At 20.6% G+C, this 23896-nt stretch overlaps 6 protein-coding genes across 6 annotated transcripts; 3 read left to right on the top strand and 3 right to left on the bottom strand. All coding sequences in view use genetic code 6, as the record gives it.

Moving 5' to 3' along the window:
• Positions 1–1745: 1745 nt before the first annotated feature.
• TTHERM_00041440 (hypothetical protein) lies at positions 1746–2764 on the top strand (the record flags this gene model as incomplete). The annotated part of the gene is made up of 3 exons (XM_972154.3): positions 1746–1787; positions 1844–2078; positions 2139–2764. 3 exons carry the CDS (start codon positions 1746–1748, stop codon positions 2762–2764), a joined length of 903 nt encoding a protein of 300 aa, XP_977247.3.
• Positions 2765–6565: 3801 nt separating this feature from the next.
• Positions 6566–9343, bottom strand: TTHERM_00040430 (dual specificity phosphatase domain protein; the record flags this gene model as incomplete). The annotated part of the gene is made up of 5 exons (XM_972152.3): positions 6566–6820; positions 6872–7077; positions 8023–8244; positions 8431–8586; positions 8698–9343. The coding sequence occupies 5 exons, from the start codon at positions 9341–9343 to the stop codon at positions 6566–6568; spliced, it is 1485 nt and encodes a 494-aa protein (XP_977245.3).
• A 440-nt stretch (positions 9344–9783) lies between these two features.
• TTHERM_000040429 (transmembrane protein, putative) lies at positions 9784–10561 on the bottom strand (the record flags this gene model as incomplete). The annotated part of the gene is made up of 3 exons (XM_012797171.1): positions 9784–9856; positions 9907–10394; positions 10472–10561. The coding sequence occupies 3 exons, from the start codon at positions 10559–10561 to the stop codon at positions 9784–9786; spliced, it is 651 nt and encodes a 216-aa protein (XP_012652625.1).
• Positions 10562–13318: 2757 nt separating this feature from the next.
• TTHERM_000040428 (transmembrane protein, putative) lies at positions 13319–14143 on the bottom strand (the record flags this gene model as incomplete). Its single annotated transcript, XM_012797170.1, has 1 exon — positions 13319–14143. One exon carries the CDS (start codon positions 14141–14143, stop codon positions 13319–13321), a length of 825 nt encoding a protein of 274 aa, XP_012652624.1.
• Positions 14144–15442: 1299 nt separating this feature from the next.
• Positions 15443–18206, top strand: TTHERM_00040400 (Serine/Threonine kinase domain protein; the record flags this gene model as incomplete). Its single annotated transcript, XM_972149.3, has 7 exons — positions 15443–15708; positions 15879–15992; positions 16293–16827; positions 16881–17266; positions 17356–17803; positions 17857–17960; positions 18020–18206. 7 exons carry the CDS (start codon positions 15443–15445, stop codon positions 18204–18206), a joined length of 2040 nt encoding a protein of 679 aa, XP_977242.2.
• A 1304-nt stretch (positions 18207–19510) lies between these two features.
• Positions 19511–22481, top strand: TTHERM_00040380 (protein phosphatase 2C containing protein; the record flags this gene model as incomplete). The annotated part of the gene is made up of 10 exons (XM_972147.3): positions 19511–19652; positions 19732–19792; positions 19861–20036; positions 20171–20649; positions 20703–20856; positions 21367–21622; positions 21682–21881; positions 21937–22062; positions 22131–22309; positions 22365–22481. 10 exons carry the CDS (start codon positions 19511–19513, stop codon positions 22479–22481), a joined length of 1890 nt encoding a protein of 629 aa, XP_977240.2.
• Positions 22482–23896: the final 1415 nt, after the last annotated feature.

The following is a 23896-nucleotide window of genomic DNA, read 5'->3' as shown; positions in this document are numbered from 1 at the left end:
AAATTTTCTTATCGTTTCTAAAAGTCCTAGAATATTTAGTTTTTTCTTTTACTTTTATTTTTTATTTAGGATTTAGATTTTTATAAGCAAACTAAAAATGAAACACTTTATTTTGTAAACAATAAAAGTTATTAGATTACTATGATTTTAGTCATTCAAACAATTTAATAGACATATTATTTAAAATTTTTTAAATGCAATTTAATAATTAAATTATTTGAGTAAGTATTAAAATATATATTATGATTTTGTGACATCATCAATTGAAAAGCATTGCATGTAATAAAAAAATTTTAATTTTTATATTTTCATACAAAAATTTTGTTTTGTACCCTCCCCACTACTCAACTACTGAACTACCAACTACCTCTATATAAAATATAATTATTATTTTATTTAATTTTAGTGTTAAATTATTCTATTAATTATATTCTTCTCAAAACAAATGAAATAACATTTTAATACATTTTTAATAGTATTAATTGAATTTTTATAGATAAATTAATTTGGTTACATTAATTTTGAAAACTTATTATTTTTGATATAAATTTATTATAAAGATAAAATTTAATTGAGAATTAAGATTATGTTTCCAAATGATTTGATTTTTAAGATAATTTTTATTATAAAGATGAAATTTATTTGAATATTAAGAATATACTTTTAAATGATTTTGACAAATTAATTTTTAAGTTAAATTATTATGTTTATTCTATTCTAATAACATTTTAATGTGATTAATTTTGATTTTTAATATAAGTTTATTATAAACATGAATTTTAAGATAAAATATCCAAAAGATTTGATTCTTAAGATAATTACTTTAATAACTTATTTAAAATTAAAATAAACTTTAAAACAATCAAATAAATTTAATTAATCATTAAGAACTTATCTTAAAAAGAATTATTATTTATTACTTTTAAATTTTATAATTTCCATTAATAAATTATAACTTCAATAATCATCTTCACCTATTTTTTTCATTGTTATTTCTTTACTTCATTCATAATTTTCTTCAATTATATTTTCTTAAATGTTTTCATTTTCATAAATACTATAATTCTTTTACTTTTATTTAAACTGAATCAAAGTTATAAAATGAAATATCGTCAAAAACTAAAATATCTTATGAAAAAGATTGATATTATCTAAAGATTTCAAATTGTGTTTCTAGTAGATTCAAATGATTAAAATTTTCATTATTATTTTACAATTTTGCAAATGAAATAATAATTCCAAAATGTTGTCCATAATCAGAGATGACTTATGTCTATTAATTATCCTGTTTGAATAAAACAAATAATATTTAAAATTTTTGTATTCTATTAAATTTACCTTAAAGAAATTTATCAATTCTGGGATTTAATTGAAAATATTCAAAGGGGTTTATTATTTTTATAATGTAAAATCAACATAATGAAGAGTATTGGTATCCATTTTAAGAAAGAGAGTAATAAATTTAATTGATTAAATAATTTATAAAAAAAAAATGCAAAATACAAAACATATAAATAGAAACATCTGTATTAAATAAAAGAAAATATTAAAGATAAGATATTATTTGATTTTAATATATTGTATGATTATTTCTAATTGAACACGTATTGATTTAAGAAAAATTCTATTATTTATATTAATTAGGATTTATACAACAAACAATTTAATTTTTTGTCATCTAAAGTGAGATTATAATATAATTTTTTAAATAAAAAGCAATAAGAAACATTAAGCTTAAATAAAAAATGACTGATTAATAAAAATATAATTCCTAAACTCCTCAGGATGTTGCAATTTAATTTAAAATGAATACAATTTAACTTAGATTTTTTCATATTTAAAGAATTTTACAAGAAAGAGAACATTTGAAAGTATTGCTTAAAAAGAAGACACTGAAATATAAGATGTTGTGACCAATAAAGTGGATCCAAATAATTGTTAAATTGAGGAACAAAAATTTGATCAAATGGTTGGCAATGAAGTTATAAATAAGAATGAAAAAGAAGAAGAAGAATTAATTCAAAGAGCAAAAGATATTTTATATCTCTTTAAAAATCGTAAACTCCATCATCTACGTCGTACATTTTCATTTATTTTTATTTAAAATTAAACAACCTTATTTTAAAATTCATAAACAGATTTAAAAATAGATTAATGCAATCCTACCATCAATAAAGGAGATATTTAATCATTAAAAACTAAAAATGACTCCATTGAGTTAAAAGTAGATCAATTCATCAGAAAAATTGAATCTTCATTATATTTAAATTCAAGAATAGAGAACAAACTTGCAGATCATATGATTTAATTATAATACTCTCTGATTGAAGAAAACTATGAAGAAATAATTGATTTTATTAAATTTGCAATGGAATAGGCTAAATAATTGGAAAATTATTATTACTATGAAAATGAACTGTATGATAAGAACTCTCCTGAATTCTATTTGCTTGCAACTTCTATGTCAAGTCTTGATTGTAGCATTAATTACAAAAAATCCTTCATAAATGTCATTGTCATAATGTTAAACAAACATCAAGAAGATGCAGAACACCTCATATAATTTTTGGAGTTTTACTTATTAGCAATAAGATTAGTTGAATGCGAACCAATTGATTACTAAGAATTATTTGATCACATTTAAAAAATGTTAAGTTCATCAAACAATGATTCAAATGAAGAAATTAAAAAAAATTTGACCAGGTTATAATTTGCAATTAACCATATGAAATAAAATTTAAACTGTGATTATGAACATTTTTGAATTTATATATAAATATATATATTGTAGTTTAAGGGAAAATATATTTTAGAAAAAAAATTTACATAAAACACATACAAAAAACAGACATTTTTTTTTAATATTTGAAAATGCAATCTAATAAATAAATATCACTTCAATGTATTAAAATTTAACATTAGATTAATTTTGATTTTAAATATAATTTTATATTAGAGATGAAATTTAATTGAGTATTAAGATTATGTTTCCAAATCATTTGATTTTTAATAAAAGTTGTATTATTAAGATGAAATTTATTTGAATATTAAGATTATACTTTTAAATGATTTTGACAATTTAATATTTATGTTAAATTATTATATTTATTATATTCTTCTTGCATTTTAATGGAATTAATTTTGATTTTTAATATAAGTTTTATTATTAAGATGAATTTTAATTGAGCGTTAAGATTAAATGTCCAAAAGATTTTATTTTTAAGATAATTGCTTTAACAAGTAATTTAAAACTAAAATAAATCATACAGACAAATAAGTCATTTAAATAAATTTAATATATCCATTAAGATATTATTTTAATAAGAATTATTATTTATTAATTTTAAATTTTATAATTTCCATTAATAAATTATAATTACAATAAATCTTATTTTTTAAAATTATTTAAAATCTGAATTAAATTTTTAATCAAAATAAGATGAATCAATACATTTTACTATTTTTAATTATATTACTTTTTTAATAAAGGAGATAATTTAATTAATTTAGATTATTTTTGCGCTATACCTGTTTTATAAATCATTACTAAAATTTACCATTTAACTCTTAAATATTGATTTAACCTAACTAATTATATTGAGATATACTTTATTTTAGTTAAAATAATATATTTTGATAAGAACTCAACACATTTTATTATATTTGTATGGAAATTATGATAATTCCTCATTTGTTTCTTATTTAAATTTTTCATATTATTCGTCAATTGTATCTTAATCCTCAATGTCATTATAATATATATTATCCCAAAAATTATTTGCTTTTTATTTGAAAATATCATCTTTATACTTTTAAATATCCTGATCATATTTACATTATAATTTACAATTGATACAAATTTTATTTAAATATAAGGATTCGTTATAACAATCCTAACAATATTATATTTTTGAACATTATTTGTTTAATGCATCACAACAATTTATAAAAGGATGAACTAAATCTTTATATTTTAAACATTTTAAGCATTAATCATAATTAGTATTGTATTTATATTACTCGAAACTAATATTTTATTAAATAATATGTTAGATTATTTGATTAAATATGTCTTTAACATTATTGACTTATATTTATACATAATCATTACTATTTAAATAAAATAATATATTGTTTTTTGTTAATACAGTTTTAGATTAATCATTAAAAATGAAACTAAAACTATTAATAATTTAGTCATGTGTAATATTTGTTTATATTAGTAAATATTATTGTTTTGTTATTTTGTTAATAGTTAATTTATCAATGTTAATAATATTGTTTTCATTTAATCTAAAACCAGATAATTTTCTAATAGAATTAAAATTATTTAAATTGGATAATAAATCATATGATATTGTTTTATTAAGGATACAATCTTAGGATAAATATAATAAATTATTATGTTTGAATATTTATTAAATGAAAAATTAATAAAGAACATTAAAATCATCAATATTAAAATAAAATTGTATTAATTCTTAAAATGTCATTTATGTGATTTAAATTTTTTTAATTTATATTTTAAATTCTTTTTACTTTTAAAAATTATTATTTAAACATAAAGATGATTATAATTAAATTTATTATTAGTTCGAAGAAATCATTATCATTTGTATATAATAGTAAAATAAATAAAATCTTAAATAAATATAATTAGTATCAAAATGTTATTTAGCAATATAATTCTTTATTTTTATTTTCTGTTGTTCTCTCAACAGTTGTTTATAATACAGCATTAAAATCATTAATTTAAACATTTTAATCATTATATTTATTTTAGATTTACTTTTCTAAAAAAGTGTTTGATATGTATATTTGATCATCTATTAAAATATAATATCTTACTTTATTTTATACTTTTCCTCTCGAATAATTGAATTAAGAAATTGCCTTTATTAAATAATTTGTATTTTTGTTTAATGATTTGAATTTAATAGCATTTTTACATTAAGTTTTGATATAATCTAAATTTTTTTAATTTTAAATTCATTTTTACATCATTCATAATTTTTATTATTTTTACTCATAGTCATTTACATAAATGATATCCTCTTTTTTTACTTTTTATAATTATTTTGAACTGCTTTTATATGGATAAACTTCACTCTTAATATTTTTCATAGTTTCTAAAGTAAAATTAGTTCTTTTTTAAATTAAATCATCAAAATTTGTAGAATAAATCTAAAAATATTATTCTTTTTTATCTTTACGTGTTAATTAATTTCTTAATTAATTACTTAAAATAAATAATTTAAATAAAGTTGTTTTATCTTAAAGGACAATATATTCGTATTTATCTTAATAAGTAACACAAATTACCTATTTTCTATTTAAATCTAAACAGTAAAAAATATTTTCTATTAATTTAAATGCAATAACATTAAATACAAATGTTTCATTTTCTTTTAAATTTTTCTTAATTTAATTTAAAAATGGACAATAATTCATTCAGATCTTCATTTTGAAAAATTAAATTATGAATAAAATTAGATGAGTTACTCAGCTCTGATAAAGCAAATATAATGATTCCATTTATTTAAAGAGGATTTATATATACTATTTTGAAGACATAAGTTGTTTATTCTTCAATTATTTATTTAGATTATATGTTAATTACATTAAATTTTTTGATTTTAGATTTATTTATTATATATATTGGAGAAGAGGATGAAATATTATTTTTTTTTTATAAACTTAAAAATATATTGAATTGAAAGAAAATAAATAATGATCATGTACTAATAGAATAAGTTAATAATACATATTATGTTTAATTAGATTAACTACCTATAAAAAAATAAATTATTTGTATTATTTTTTTTATTTTGGGCTTAAAGAAACAATGTATTTTAAATAATAAATTTACGAATATTTAACATTGAATAGTAATAAAAGATTGAAATAAAACCTAAATTTGAATGATAATAAATATTTATATATGCTAATTTAAACATATAAATTTATTTATCAAAATATATTTTTAAAAGTTAACATTTATTCAATCAATAACTCTATGAAAATAAAATAATTATTATTAATTTATTTGTTAAATTAAAACATAAACAAGTGTTCAATTATTTTATTTATTTATTGTAAGTGATTAATAAAATAAATATTTAAAAATATTAATGAAAATCTGGTAAATAAATAAAAATGAGCCATTTAGAGGATAAATAAAAGAAATACAGAGATAATTATTTATTAATTTTAGGATTTTTATTATTATTTGGTTTATTGGTTTTATAGAAATAAGAAAATAATTGTTAATTAATTTGAGTATTTCATTTTAAAAAGAGGATGATTAGGTTATAAGTTTGTTTATTTTAAACTTTAGTTGGTTATTTATAGGCTTTATATTTTAATAAATTAGTTAATGGATAAATGTCTGGTATGTGTTTATAATGAGGTAAGTTTGTTTAGATTCAAATAATTATATTTTAAGTTTCCTTATTTAGATTTGATGTTTTGCAATTAAATTCTTACTGAGCAATAAGGATATTGAATTATTCTTGTTCTTTAATGTGAATAATTTAAATTATAATTATTAATACAATGAGAACTTTCATTAAGCTATCTAAATGTCTTCTACTACAGATTATTCAAAATTTTGAATCAATTATTTTTTTACACTGTTTGATTCATTCAATTCTGCTTAGTCAGATACTTAACTTAATTGATTCTATTTTTTGGACTGAGCAAACTCGTCTAATGATTCACCATCAAACATAAATTAATTTTATTCAAAGCTTTTTAATTACTCTACGAACCCATAATTTGGATTAGCAACTTCTCTTCTATCTTAAACATATTTTAAGGTCTATAATAAAAAAATCAAATAAATATGGAGAAAAATTAAATGATAAAATACTTAATCAAAGCTCCAGTTGAATGTCCTCATCAAATACATGCAAACAATAGTAGCTGAGCGAGATTTTCCTTGTGCACAGTGGATAAGAATTTTGTTGTTGGGTTTGCTAATTGCAGATGCAATGAATTGATAAGTTTCTTTGAAGTGCTATTGTATGTTTGAAGTATCCTCATCTTCAATATTGATTTTCAGGTAAGTTATATTCTCTAATATTATTAATTATGTTCTAATTAGTAAGTTAGTAAGTAAGTAATAAAATCCCAAAATAAATGCAATTGATAAATGAATTCATTAATCGAAATCCTTATTTAAGAAAAGCTCAATATCATTAATCTCCTCTCATTATATTTAATTTATGAACAAGTATATATTTAAAATGAATTATTTCTGATTTTGCTGTTTATTTGTGATATCATAGTTATTTTTATTGTATTCATCTGATTATATATCAGACTTTCTTATTATTATTGTTAATTATTCGCAATTATGCATACATTTAATAGGTAATTTAAGCTTTATCCACCAATTAATTAATTATATTAATATTTAAAATTAATTATTTCTAAATGTAAAAAATATGATCGATCGATTGATTTATTGATTGATTGATGCATTTTTTGATTTCTTAGAGTGTTATAAAAGCCATATTTTAGATAGATAGATTATATTAACTTTTTATTATATATTCCTTTATTGCTATAATAATAAGATGACGATTTAACTATTTCGCTTATCAGAGCTAATTCTAAGTATATGATTAAGAATGTGTATGATTTTAAGTTATTAAGTAATTAAGAAGTTTAATTCAAAAATTAAATAATTTTTTCAATTCAAAAAGAAATGAAGATGGAATTAAGTGGAAATAATAATTTAAATAAGAAGTAAGAAATATTTCAAACTGATTTAAGTGAAAATTTCTTTTAAATTAGAATGAGTTTCTTAATTGAATTTGATCATGAATAAATAAAATATAATAATTAAAATAAATAAAAGGTATTTGAAATATATAAATGAAAAGAAAAATTAAAAGAGAGGAGTGAAAGCTATATTGAGCTGTATTTTAGAAGGGAATTCGATGATTTTTGTGGAGAATTTTGAGAGAAGATGGTAAAAAAGATAATTATGTGAGTAATTTTTTTTATTAGAAGTACTAGGAGTGTGAGAAGAATTGATAGATTATGCTTAAGTTGTTTATGGCATTGGTGTATTAGTAGTAGTTGTAGTAGTAGTGATGATGCTGTTATGCATAGATTTAGTGGTTATTGATGCTGTCATTGTAGAATTTTAAATATTTGCACATTGTGATGGAGATTAGCTTAAATTCAAATTTGGTAATTCTTCAAATATGACTTATTAAAGTTATACATTTTAATCTAATTAAAAAGAAAATCGTTTTTCTAAAATAATTTAATCTATTTCTGCTTCTTATTATGAGTTTTAAAGATGATGATTATGTTATTATTGATATTAAGCTTGGGTTAATGCTGAAAAGGAGGAGGATGTTTATTTATTGATTGAAGGTATTAAAGTTTATGAATTATTAATTGTAGATATTTTACGGTTAGATGCAAAGTAGTTATCAACTTCGCAGGTCATGTTTACAATGTGAGTAATTCCGATTGAGTTGATGATCTCTTCGTTTGATGCGTGTTTCCAGTTACCGAAGTACATACGATTGAATAAAATATCATTAGGATAACTCTACTAAGAAGCACCTAATTCATTTTAGTAATCTATATTATGATTTGCTCACTATCATATGAGGAGAAAGTAAAAAAATAAAGAAATGAATTTAACAAAAAATAAATTGATTTAAGAATCGTTACTATTCAAGCTGATGAAGTAATTGTGCATAAAAGGATAAGAATTAAAGAATGACTGTGCGGATTCTCTTAGGATATGGATTTCATTGATTTTATTATTTCTTAAAATCTTGTAAAGTGATAAAGTTTTACGCCAGTTTGATATTTATTAACTACAATTTGCTTCAATATCTGGATGCTCCTGCAATTTCTTCTATATTTCGTTTGCTAATAGATCGCATTCAATCTTTATTTAACCGCTATGCAAGAGCAAATTGCTTCTGATTTCCTCATCTGATAAGTTCTAATTATTAGTTTTCTGCAATGATTGTAAAACCTGATTAAACAGATTTATAAACTCGCTGTCTTTTGGTTGGACGAGGAGGAAGTTAAAATATCTCTTAGACTTACTGAAGAGCTCTTCTTTCTCCTTTGATAGTATTTTTTAAATTTCTGTTAATTTGACAGACTCATCTTTGCCTTAATTAAGCAACTTTGAGACATCTTCATTTATGCTAATAAAATTTTAGAAGTCATCAGTCAAACATTCACCTCCAGACATATCATAAATAATAAAATTATTTTTGTTCTTTGATGAAGATGATGCTCTTTGCAATAAGTTATAGAATATATTGTTGTCGATAATTGAGACTTCAAGCTACTTCTTCATTTCTCTTGATCTGTTTGAAATTAGTTATTTGTTTAATAAATTGCTATGTTTTTTCAATTAAAAATAAATGAGATTGTTTTATTTATTTATTAAACTATTATTTATGCTTATTATTTTCTTTGTCTTTTATTTTTGTTGATATCTCTCATCCCATATAATTTATTTATGGTAAGCATTGTTCTCTTGCATTTAATTAATTAATTTACTAATTATTTTTATGTATTTTTCATTAAAAAATTGCTCAGCTAACTTAGTAGGGTGACAAAAATTAAGGATTATTGCAGTAAATTCAAAACAATCCAAACTTTTGCATTAAAAAAAATGAAATTTAAACTAGAATATTTCAAAAACTAGAAATGTTCATTCCTATAAACAATTATCTTTAGTGATATAGAATAAAGTTTGGTTTTTAGTAAATCTATGAATTTTATTTAAACTTATCAACTCTCTTTACAACTTTCTAGTTTTATTTTAATCTAATTTTTATGGATAATTCCATGTGTTTCTTAGCAGCTATAATCATTTATGAAATAATTGTAATAACAATATGATGTTATTGAAACATAATGCCAGTCCTCAAAATAAATTGAAAAGAAATCTTTACTGGAAGTTAATTTATTTGGGTTTTGAAATTTTTGACTCCGCTTAATATATTTCCTAGCTTTTAATGGCCTGTAAATTATTTATCTGTTTATTATTTTTTTATCTCTTACTGATATTGCTAATCTAATAAATGTAAATCAATAAATTCAATATACAATTTATTTTTTTCCTTTTAATATGCTTTTGTTATTAACAAGAGATAATTTATATTATTTTTTGGTTCGTTTGCTTTAATTTGATATTGATTAATACTTTGATTTTTTTTTTTGAACTCTTTTCTGTATGTATTTTTCATTTATTTACCTTTTAAATTGGTAATAATATTTTGCAAATTTTCTTTTGTCTGTGAATATTTATCATTCAAAGGAATCTCTCTATTACTGACAATATTAAAATTCTTAAAGATGTAAAAAATATAAAAAGGATCTTCTATTATGCTTCTGCTGAACTTTATTACAAATTATAAATCTATCACAAAGTAAAAAAAGTATTAATTTCAAGAAAATAATTTAAATTCCATCCAACAATAAATATAAAAGGTATTTATAAAAGTAATATCAATAAATTTAAATTTATAAAAGAAATTATATATTTATATTTATGATAATAGAACATGGCTATTACTAAATATATAAGATTAAATAATAGTATAGATTTGATTACATAATTTTATTAAAAAACTAGTTTGTCTACTTATAATAAATAAATAAATAAATAAATAAATAAGTATGTAAATGAGTTAATTTCTATTATCTAATAAAAACAAAAACAAATTTTAAATAAATTAGAATTTTAATTAATTTTAATCTATCACAAATAAATTTAATGATAAACTTTGTGTGATAAGTATCAATAAATTTGTTAATTTTAGGAAATCAATTAATTAATTAAGAAGGGAGAATATTTAATAATAATGTTTACAGGTTATAGTCAATATTCCTCTTTTTTAATTTGTTCATTTGTTAAATAAACATATTTTAAATATTAAAAAAAATAATTATCTTGAATTTAATATGACAAAATATTATTTATTTGATTAAAATGAATCTATTTATTTATTTTAACTTGTTAAAAATAGCATTAGTATGTCTATTTAAATTAATTTTTTATAAAAAAGAATTACTTAAACCCTTTATAAATAATTTTCATCAATTTTCATTTAATACCTCATCTTAAATAATTTTATTTTAAATAAAAAGTTTTATTTAAGTCACTTATTAAGTTGTATTTATTAATCTTTTAATAGTAGATTTAAATTTTCAGGAGTTAATAATAATTTATTTAAGATATAAAAAAATAAACTAAACTTCTTGTAAATTTACTTTTAGATAGTAATATAAAATATATAAGAATTAAATCTAATGATAGCTATATCTTAATCTTTAAATTAAAATAATATATTTATTAAATGATTAATAAATTTGATAATTTAAAAGCACATTTTTATTCTAAAAAATTATTTTTAATTTGATTACTTAGAACTTTTCAATAATAAATATTGGTAAATAAATTATTAATATTATAGTTTGCCTTTGAATTAAGTAAGTGGATATTAGTTATTGTTTTATAAATCAAATAACGAAAGCAACATTTAATTATAATAAATATTTAAAATATAGAAGTAAGATATTTTTTAAAGAGTTTTCTTCTTTAATAAAATGAAAGGTAAATTGTTACCTCCTAGCATTTAAAGAAAAGATTAGCTTAAGTAGGATAACTTTTAGAATTTAGAAATTTAGGCTATCAGGCTAGAAAGAGCAAACACTTAGGAAAAGTATGCGGCTCTTTAAAATAAAATAATAACAGCATCTATTTAAAATTAAAACTAAAATTTAAAAAAATCATCATCTAATCTCTAAGAAGTTCGCAATTCTAATGCAGAAGTTAATTATGAATATACAACACAAATTCATAGCAAAACACCTCAAAGTAGAGATAATAAAATTGTAGTTAAATATAGCAAAATGCCTTCAAATTATGAACTTTATAGATAAGAAACTCCGCCTGCATTGATCCCTTAGCTTAATTAACAAAAATATTAAAGCAACACTAACTTAGTTTAATTGCCAGCAAAGCCGTACTTTAAAAAGCCTTAAAATCATCAAATTTAATTAGCTAATGAAGAATAGAGTTCTAAAAATTAAATTTATCAATCAATAAATACCACTTCAAGAAGTATCAACAAATAAATATAAAATAATTAGCATTTATCACTAAAAAATCTATAAACTTGCAACAAAAAACCATCTAGTTCTCATAAAGGATCTCATAATCAATTAGATATGCATTAAAACTTATAGTTGAGTTTCGAAGAAAATGAAAGATTTTAAAATGAAACAAGCAGAAAAGGGGAATTGAGAGTTTTAAATGATGAAAATGGATTTATTATTGACGGATAAAAAATTACAACAAAAAAGCATGCTCCTCTTTCAGCCAAAGAAAGCTTTTCTTTAAAAAAAATACCTCCAAGTAACTCAGCTAAGAGAATTCAAAATTCTAATTTTTAAATGAATACAGATTCATAAAACAAATTACAAGCCTTAACAAAATAAATCAGCAACATTGGTCACTCAAATAAATAACTTTTACCTAGAATAAATGCTAATGATGTATTAAATAATCCTGGTAACTAACTGAGCAAAATAAACAACTAAACAAATAAATAAAATAAGATTCATGATAAATCTGGAATAGATCAATTTTTAGAGTAATAATAAATCAATTAATAAAATATTTAACTTCACATTTAATAAAATACTTTACTTCAAAAATAATCAAATATACCATTTCAATAGGTAACAAATGGGTAAAGCTAATAGTAATAATAATAAAGTATTCAACCTCACCTATAAAATACCCAAATTTAGAAAGAATAAAATAACCAGCTTCAAGCTATGTAAAAGTAAAATTAAGGTACAAACTCAAACAAAAATAAAAACTAGTAAATTATTTAAAACAAACCAAATAATAGCGAATAACTAAGTCCAAATAATATTATAAACTCTACTAAAGATTATTTATCATTGCAACCAAATTAAGTAAATTCACTAAATTTATCTCAAGAATCATAAGAAATTCAAATGTCAGATAAAACAAATATTTAACAAAATGATGAAAAAATAAGTATTGATTATTAAAATAATTAAATATATACAAACTAAAACTAAGGAATGCTTAACAAAAATGGCTAAATATAAATAAGCATTAATGGAGTGAACACTCTAAAAGAACCTTTAAAGAACTAATAAATAGAAATAAGCTAAAATTAGGTATAGCAAAAAAAGCTAAATACAAGTTCAGGAAATTTTAAATAATAAAATTAAATTTAAACAAATAAATAGTATAATTCTTAAAAATCAGAATATGTTGAAATCAATCAGAAAGAATAGCAACTAAATTAATAAAGATAAAACAAAAAAAAGGATAGTGATTAAATTGGTATTAGCTCAGCTTAGCATAATTTGACATCAACTAAAAACAAATTTAATGAAATCCCTTGCTAAATTTCTAATTATAATTAATCAGAATTTTAAAAATTAAATCAATAAGATGATTTAGCAAGCTAGAATAAATAAAATAAAAACGGATTAAACAGTGAGGCAAAATAAAACGAAAAGCTTAGTCCCTCATTTAATCCATAAACAAAAACAAATATTAGTAGTACTCAACCAAATTAACTTAACTAAAAGAGCAGTAAAAAAATTAATAGTAAAAATAAAATTCCTACTGTAAATGAAATAAAGGAAACAAAACCAAAGGTAAAGCAAGAACCATTAACCATTTAACAGTTTGAGCTTAACGAAGAGTTCTTTAGAGAGAGCTTTGATGGATATAATTTTGATGCAGAAGAAAGTCTAAGTGGAACTTGGACAGGATATACTATCCAATAATACATGAAGAATTAAAAATAAGAAACTGAGCAATAAAATAAAAAGCAATCAGCTCAAAAATAAAAAAAGAAGAAGAATTCTATTACTAATATAAAATAAGGTGAAAATTGCTTTGTTGAGGAGCATAAAAATACTGAATAAATGTTAGGAGTGAACAATGAAAATTAAAAGTAAATTAAATTTAATTCTGATCAGCAAGTTTCTAATTCTTAAAATGAGTTTATATTAGAAGATATCCAAATCTAAGAAAAATGAAAAAGTTAAATAAAGAAAAGAAAGAGATATATAATTATTTTGATATATACATTGATAGATAATTATTCAAATTTTAAACTCAAAATTTTAATTTAATTTATTATAAAAATATAAAAATTAATAAAAATGTCATTAATAATTAAAAATATATACAATTTTATGTAGAAGACAAACAAATAAAACAAAAAAAAGATATTTTTTGCAAGCTATGATAAAATTTTTCTTAAATACTTAAAAAAATCAAATATATGTTTTGGTAAATCGATTTGATTTGTTAATAAAGAGAGATGTTAGTATAGATTTTTTAGAATTATAAAAGAATTGATTTCGAATAATTTTGAAATCTCAACTAAAAAAAGAAATATAAATATTCGTTCATTATTTTATCACTTGAAAAATATAAGCTTAAATTCAAACAAAAAATCTATTAATTTTTAACTTTTAATATTAATTTATATCATATGAAAAAGTAATATACGTCTTCAAAATTAAAGCCAAAACAAAAGATTTTCATATTTTCTCATATAAAATAAGCCATAAGCAAAAACTCTAAAATTTTATTTAGATTATTTTTTTGCTAATATTTCTGAATCAACTTAAAAATATATTCACTGTTTGCTTATTTTGTAAACCATTATTTGTTGTAATATATATTATTTTTTTAAAAAAGAAGTTTATTTAAAAAATTATAAATAAAGAAATACCTTTTTAAAAACTTTCTTGAATTTTATTTTTATTTATTTATTTAATTAATTATTTATTTACTAGCTGATCAAATATTTTATAATATCTAGATGAAGAATCTAATTCATATAATTAATATATTTTTAAAATTTATAATACGCAAATTTAGAATTTGATTGGTATAATAGTATTTATTTGATTATTATGTTTTTAAATAATTTTGAAAACCAAAGAAACAATTCAAAAAAACTACCAAAAATTTGCTTATTAGCCATCAGATGTAAATGAGCTATTTTGATTCAGATAAAGATTTTGTTTGGGTTACGGCAGAAAAAATACTAGCAAATAAATTAAAAAGATAAATGATATATTCGATGGCTACTTAGTGATAAAATGAGTAATTTATTTACCAGGGTTATCCTAACATTAAAAGAATTGATAGGATCAACCTTTTAGTCTTGATTATTACTCAAACAAACTAACTAGCTAATCATTTGCCTATTAAAAAAAGAAAGGATTTTGCAAGAAAGACTTTAATTTTAATTAAAAAATAATTAAAAAACATAAGAATCAATATAACATTTATAAATATTTACAGTAGGAGGATTTTGTTTGATTTAGATAAAATAAGTACAGATATTAGACATTTTGTTAGTGGCATACTTAAATGAGTCATAGTTAATTAAGTACAAAAGAAGTATTGCCTTTTACTTAAAGCGAGAATTCTCCACAAGCATTAGAAAATAATAAATAAACAGCTGATAAATATTTGGATTATTATGATAATCTTGGTTCATTTATGATAAAGGACCTTGATAGCGGAGTCTCTTATGATGCTAGAGAAGAAAAAAAAATAGAAGAAATAAATTCTAAGTATGATGTTATTACTCCAGTTGCTGAATAGGGTTAAACAAAGGCCTGGAATGATTACTGGTATTTATTTGTTTTTTAAACCTTCTTAAATTAATTAATCACAATTACAAAAGAAAATGACATTTAAAAATAGAATTTTAGAGTATTTAAATGATGATTTTTAAATATTAAACATGCTAAATTAAAATTAATCATATTTTAAAATATTTTTTATTGTGAAATTAAAATAGGAGATAAATTAAAAGGATGAAAGAGGATTTTTTTGACTGTGTTTAAATGGGCGATTTGATAGGCCTCAGAGAAATTCTTGATAAGTAGAATGTACCATTTACTGTAGATATAAAGTAATAATAAATATCAATATAAACAAAAATTTTAGTATTAATAAAAACATTTCAATAGTTCATTTTTGAACTACACAATAAATTACAACAATCGCTATTTTTGAGAGTTGAACTGAGTCTTTTTCTAAATAACTCTAATTAAAGATATTTATTTCATCATGTAAGTGTTAATATTATAAAAGATTAATCAAAGCAAATTTAGAAATCCAATACTCAATCAATCAACAACAACAAAAAAAATAATAATAAATAAATAAATTATAATCAATTAAATAAATTTTAAAAATTATTAAAATTTAGATGGCATGATGAATGGACTCCTATTCATTATGCATGCAATGAAGGCCATGCTGATATACTTTAGTATTTAATATCTAAGGGTGCTGACCTGAAAGCAAAAACTTCTTTTGATTATACAGTTCTTCATTTAGGAAGTATCAGAGGAAGTCATGAGTGCATAAAGATTATTTTAGAAAATGACTCTTCATTCATAAATGAATAAGATAAAGAGTTCAATACTCCATTACATTATGCTTGTAAATACGGCTTCAATAAAATTGTTGAGCTTTTGCTTAATTACGATGTCGATATGACAATCAAAAACCATATAGGTAATACTCCTTGCGAAGAATTATAAAATTTTGACATATACTAGCTCATATCTTAAAAAGCAGCTGAAAAGGGAATTAATTCAGAAAATTTAATTAGAAAAGATATGTATAATCGTACATTTTTTAACAATAATATTATGAGAAACAGTAGATAAGATCATGTTTCAAAATTGTTAAGACTTACTAAAAACTTTGATCACAATTCGATTATTAAACCCAGCGAAGTAACTATCAAAATATTTTAATCAATTTTGCTTAGATTTTTAAAAAAATATAGAATGTTAAGGAAGAAAAACCTAATTAAGGAGCAGCAATAGTTGAACATTTTAAAAAATTAGCCAAAAACCAGCTATAATTCAAGCAAGTTGAGCTGTAATAGGAGTCTTCTTCAAAAAATTCGGTTGGTCCAAACGATTTTACTATAGTAGAGACCCTTGGTAAAGGTGCCTTTGGTTAAGTATTTTTAGTTTAGAAAAAAGATGATAAGCTCTTTTTTGCAATGAAGGTTCTTCAAAAAGAAAGAATTCTAGGTAAAAATATATTAAAATATGCATTGACAGAAAGAAATGTACTGAGTGTTATGCAACATCCATTTATTGTTTCTCTTAAATATGCCTTTTAAACCAAAAATAAGCTCTATTTAGTCATGGATTATTGCCCAGGGTAATCAATAAATAAATTAATTAATTAAGAACATTAATGATTTTTAAAATTCAAAAAATAAAAAATATTCATAAATTTTTATATAAAAGTGGTGATTTAGATAATTTGCTATTCCGTAAAGGTAGAATTCCAGAGCCAATAGCAAAGATTTATATTTGTGAAATTATACTAGCTCTTGAAGCACTTCATAACAGTAATATAGTTTTTAGAGATTTAAAACCTTCGAATGTCGTATTGGACAAAGATGGACATGCATGCATTACAGATTTCGGGCTGGCTAAACAAGGTATGCAAAGAGGAGATATAACAAAATCTTTTTGTGGTTCATTAGCCTATTTGCCTCCTGAAATGCTAAACAAAACAGGGCATACACAAAGTTTAGATTGGTATTTACTAGGAGTATTAATGTATGAATTACTTGAAGGAATGCCACCATATTACAGTGATAATAAATAAAAATTATTTGACAATATTCGTAATGCACCTCTTAAGATGCCAAAACAAGCTTCTGATGCTGCCAAAAGCTTATTAAAAGGAGTAATTAAACAAAATCATAATTTTTTTTTATTCATTAATTTTTTAAAAACAAGCTCCTATCTAAAGATCCCATCTAAAGACTTGGTTCCAAAGGAGCAGAAGAAGTAAAGAGCCATCCTTTCTTTAGAGACGTAAATTGGGAAGATGTATATAATAAGTAATTATCTTATTTATTAATTTAATTTGATATAGCTTATATATTAATTATAAAAATAGAAAACTGCTTCCTCCTGTTCCAAAGAAACCACCTATTTAATTAGAAGGAAAAGAAGATAACTTAATAAAAGTAACTATTTCTCTAGAATAATAAAAGGGAGATAATAATGAGCCTAATTTTGTAAATTCTTGGGATTTTAACATAAAAAACTACTCATTATAAAGTCCAACCCTTCCTAAAAACTGAAAAATACTATATGTATGTAAGTAAGTAAGAAATACCAGCAAGTTAGTTAACTTTATTGTTTCTGTTTAAATGCTTTTAAATTAATTTATACAAAGAAAATACTACTTTTAATAAATAAAAATGAACAAAAAACCATCCAATTAAAAATAATAAATTGTCAACATAGGTAATAAACTCTAATAAATATTGAAACCATAATAAATGAATGAATGAATAAATAAACAAATAAATACATGACTATTCATCTTATTTAAATAGTAACCAAATTTATATATTATTTATTATAAACATACTATAATTAAATACTAATCATGATTCTATTAATAAAACAAATATTATCTATTGGCTTATATCATAATTTTTAAGCTAATTTAGTATTTACCCTCTAAATATTATTTATAACTTGTTTTTATAATAAATAATTAATACTTTATTAAATGATTACTTTTTTAATTTTTATACATATTACTCTCTTTTAAAATTTAGTTTATTATGTTTAAAATTTTACTTAATTTTTAAAAAAATTTGTGTTGTTAATATTTTATAAAATTTATAAAAATATTTAAATTTTAAGAAAAATGTTTATTTTCTTTTATAAATTGAGTATTTAATATGTTACTCATTTAGTATTATGTTATTAAAAGTACAAATCTTTTATATTTATTGCTAAGTAAGAAAAATGGTCTGTATCTCAATATTCTAAGCAATTCCTTCTTATTAATTATCTGAAAATTAGTATTTCAAAAACAAAAAAAATTTTAGCTTTAAAAATTTAAATTATTTTCTTAAAATTTTTATTTTTTATTAATATTTAATCATAATTATAAATTAAAAAAATACTTTTTATTTTTTAAAGTTTTTTTGAATTTGTTATTTTCTTGAATATTATTTTTCCTGTTTATAGTAATTAACTTAAAACTTCATCAAAATTAAAGAATTGCTAACTTTGGCAAATATATTAATTCAATGTTACTCTTAAAAAATAAAAGAACTTGTTCTCTTTATTTTTAAATGTTTTGTAAAATTAATTTATGATTTTTTATTTTATTTCTGAATTTTTTGTTGAAATTATTTCATAAATATGATAGTGAGCAAAAAAGTAATATAAAGAGGTGTAAATAGCTGGCCATATTTTTTCAACTATTTTTTAATTATTATTATGTATATGATGGGGTTTGCAACTAATTTACAAATCAAATAATAGGCGGATTAAATATTGATAATTAATTAGTAATCCGTTGATTAAAACAAATTATAGTAAAAACAATTTAAGTAATACTAAGATTACTTAAAAAGTAATAGAAATGTTGTAGCCAATTCAAACAATTCATTCAGAAGATTTTCAATTAGAAAATATTTAAAGCAGCTACTATCCAGAAAATAACTCAAAAAAAAATAATTAACTAGAAACTGACCTTTAAATAAATATGCTCAGTTTAAATTCAAGTAAAAATTGCAATTTAGCTGTGCATTTATCACTTTATTTTTTTTAATAATGTATTATATTATTGATTTTAAAATTTAGACTAAGAGGATCCAAACAGCTAACAGCCAACAGACAGAAACAAAGTTAGCTAATTAAAAATGTAAAATAAAATTATTTAATTTATAAATTAAATTAAAGTTTTAATGAAAAAAATGGCTTATAAATCAGTAATCACAGATCTTCATTGTTAAAGCTGAAAGAAGAAAATCGCTCTTACATATAAGAAGAACAAAAGCCCACAACCCTAAGTCCAAATAGATAATATCTAAATTTCCCTTAAATTGATAATTTAAACAAAAAAAGACCTATTGTTCCATTACAAAATTATAATTAACAGAGAAAAAGTAGAATTTAATTTATTATAAACTAAATTTTAGTCTTGTTTATTTGTTTATTTGAATAATATTAAATTAGTTTTGTTGATTTTTAAAAATTTATTCTTATTTATGATGAATTTATTTCTTTATTTATTTATTAGGTGAAGTATGTTTAAATGCATATCAAAGTCTTCCAAAACTAAAGAAACTTTCTGAATACTAAATAGCAAATTATCTACCTTCAAATAACTATTAATAGCAAAAGAATAAATATATTTCTAATGAAACTAACGAATATAATTCATATTTATAACAACAATAAAAATCTAAAAACTAAAGGTCAATTCACCAAAAACCTCTAAAAAAGCTTGGAGATTATTTAATAACTGATTAAGATCAGGAAAATGGTGATAGGTTAATGGCCAATTAGAAGTCTATCTCAGATAAATATAAATCGTTGTTGTAACTAAGGCTGCTTAATTCTGAAAGCACTAATCAAAATCTTGCCACTCAACAAAATAATTCTTCTATATTTTAAATACGCAAGGAAAAGATTTCCATCCCTTACTTATCTACCAAAATAGAATAATAGTAGCAAAAGGATTTATCTAATCAATAATTAGCTATCAAAAGATTTAATGTATATTATAAAATTATTTTCTTTACATTATTATTAAATATATCATTATTAAGGAATCAATTGATAGAAGATTTAAGTTCTCGTGTAAAACAAAAGCAGGCTGCACTTTTGATAAAAATCCAAAAACAAATCAAGATAGTCCTATCATTTATCCAAAACAATTAGGAGAACAAGGAATCTCTCTTTTTGCTGTTTGTGATGGACATGGTAAATTTTTTTTTTCGTTAGTATTTTAAATTGCAAAAATTTTATAATCAAGCTTACCTAGTCTAAACAAATAATATTAATTTATTAGCAAATAAAAATAATCAAACTTGTTTAAGCAAATATTGAAATTGATATTTTATATTATTTTATTGATAAAATTATCAGCTATTTTTATACTCAAAAGAACTACATAATTTAAAGTAAATCTTTTTTTATATTTGTAAATAAATTTTTATTGTTTTTAAGATAGATAAGAAGCTGATTCATTTTAAAAACTAAAAAGTTTTATTTCTTATTAAATGCAATTTAAATTTTAACTAATTAATTATTTGATAAATTATACAAGTTATAAATAAACTTAATATTTACAGGTTTATTTATATCGTTAAACAATAAAATTTTAGTAGGCACATATTTTTAAAAAAAGTCTGATAGCAGATTATTTTATTATTAATAATATTAAAAAAACAAGTTAGCCAAATATAATGTATTTGTTTATTTGTTTAAAAGGTGTAAATGGACATTTAATTTCAGGAATGATTAGGAAAAATCTTCATAAGCATGTTTTGAAGTACTTGAAAATTATTTTCAAAAAATAATAGAAAATTAAAGTAGAAAATGATAAAAGTGAGAAAGAAGAAAAAGCTTAGACTTCTAATGAAGGTATTAGAGATTTAGATATATAAGATTTTAAAAACTGTATTCAGTAGGCATTTTATGCTGTGAATTCAGACATTTTAAAGTCTGAAGTAGATTCAAATTTAAGGTAATTAATTTTTAATATTTTTTTAATTAAAATTAAATTGAATTAAATTATTTAATTAGTGGATCTACTTTAGTCAGTGTATTTATACATGGTAAAACAATAATATGTTCTAACGTCGGAGATTCGAGAGCAGTATTAGCTAGGAAAAAAAATGGAAACGAAATTCAAGCTATTCCTCTCTCTATAGATCATAAACCTTGCTTTGATAGAGAAAAATAAAGAATCATTCAAAGTGGAGGAAGAGTATAGAGCCAAAAAGGTATTTATTTACTTTAAACCATTAAATTAAGCTATAATTTTTTTTATTTAAGTAGATCATTATGGAAATCCTATTGGACCTTTAAGAGTTTGGATGAGTAGTTTAGATATCCCAGGTTTAGCTATGACAAGAAGTTTCGGGGATAAAGTGGGAATATAAGCTGGAGTAAATTGTGAGCCAGGTAAAATAAATTTATTATATCTAAATAATTTTTTTCTATTAAATATATGTATTTTTTAATCTAAATAGAAATTCTTGAATCTGAAATAAATGAAGATGACTAGTTTATAATTGTAGCATCTGATGGATTATGGGAATATTTATCAAATTATGATGCTGTTAAGTTAGTTCAACCATATTATGAGAAAGGATAAGTTGACTTGGCTGCTGAAAGATTAGTTATTGAAGCTTCAAATGCATGGAAAAGAGTAAATTTATAGAAAGTGTATATAATTAATTCAAAATATGTAAATTAAAATAAAGGAAAGTCTCTCCAGAGATGATATCACATGCATCGTTATTTTTTTTTAGAAAACAGATGGAATTAAAGAAGATGAAAAATAAAAAGTTAGTTAAAAAATAATTGAAAATAATTAATGATACATACAATTTTTACTTTAAAATTATAATTTAATTAATTTATTGTTAATTTATTTATTAAATCTTACATTAGCTGTTCATGCTTTAACAACCATCCCTAATTCAAAAAAAAATATTTTTTTATTTTCCTTTATAATACCAACTTGAATTAAGAAATTTTATAAAATAAACATTTTTAGTAATTTTTATTTGTTTGTTGATGAAAAATATTCTTATTTATTAATAATAAATTGAATTTATAATTTCTCAACTTTTAAGTATGGAAGTTTTAAATATTAAATAAATTATAATTGAACAATTAATACTGAGAAAGAGAATATCAACTAAACAATATTTGAATTTATGCTAAAAATAAATAAATTTTTATTTAAGAAAAATGGTATTTTTATCATTGAGGGTAATTTTGTTAATAAAATAATTTATTTGATTGCGAAAAATATAATTTTTAGTTTATTTTCACTAAAAAATTGATATGAGTAATTAATTAATAAATTGAAGGATTATGGAATTTTTATAAACACTATAATTATTATTATTCTGCTTTAATTTTTTATAAAGAAAATTTAATTAAAAATTTTAGATAATTGATTAAATTAACATTGCAAAATAAGGTTTATAATAAATAAGTAGAAGTAACTTCTTTAGTAATAAAATTTAAATAAATTGCTAGCTGCTTAGAATTACAATATGCATTTTTCAAAATAAGACCATTTATCAAAGCTGATGAAGGAAATACTGATTAAATTAATGCTTTACGATGATCTTATATTGATTGCTTCTAATTTCATTTATGAGCTGGTTTATTTTGTAGAGTTTTCATATGATTAAGAGTGTCTAAGATCATTTGAATGCATAGCGCCGATCATTTTATAATCAATATTATTTATTTTATCAATAATATCTTAATTTATTGCCATAAAACATCCTATTTATAAATTCTTTCTGCTTTTAATTCTTCTCATTTTTGTATGTTATATTATTTAATATATTATTATCAAGAATAGCTTTTCTTAGTTTCCTATATTTTTGGTTCTTTTAGAGTCATATCTGCTTAAGCTAGAAAGTTCAAAAATAAAAATGATATCCTTTATTCTCCTTTTAATATTGGTAATTTCTCTAAGTATCTTTTCTGATTAAGTGAAATAGTTTTGCTTTTTCATGATAGTATCGATTTCATTTGCTTTCTCTTTATCAAACAAATCAGCTCTAAATAAGGATCTAATTATATCGTGTTAAAATTAAATACAAAATAATAAAAGGAATTCAATTGATTTTAATAATAGGTAGGTTGTTGAAGAAAATAATGTACTTGATAACTCATCTTAATTTTAAAATGAAAATAATTCATTTGATCCCATAAATTCTAAAGCTAAAACTCAAGTAAACAACAACAACAGCTTTTCTCCTTTTTGTAA

The sequence above is a fragment of the Tetrahymena thermophila genome, assembly GCF_000189635.1.
Source record: "Tetrahymena thermophila SB210 genomic scaffold scf_8254667, whole genome shotgun sequence".
Classification (NCBI taxonomy): domain Eukaryota; phylum Ciliophora; class Oligohymenophorea; order Hymenostomatida; family Tetrahymenidae; genus Tetrahymena; species Tetrahymena thermophila.
This window is presented reverse-complemented; position numbering and strand designations above follow the sequence as displayed.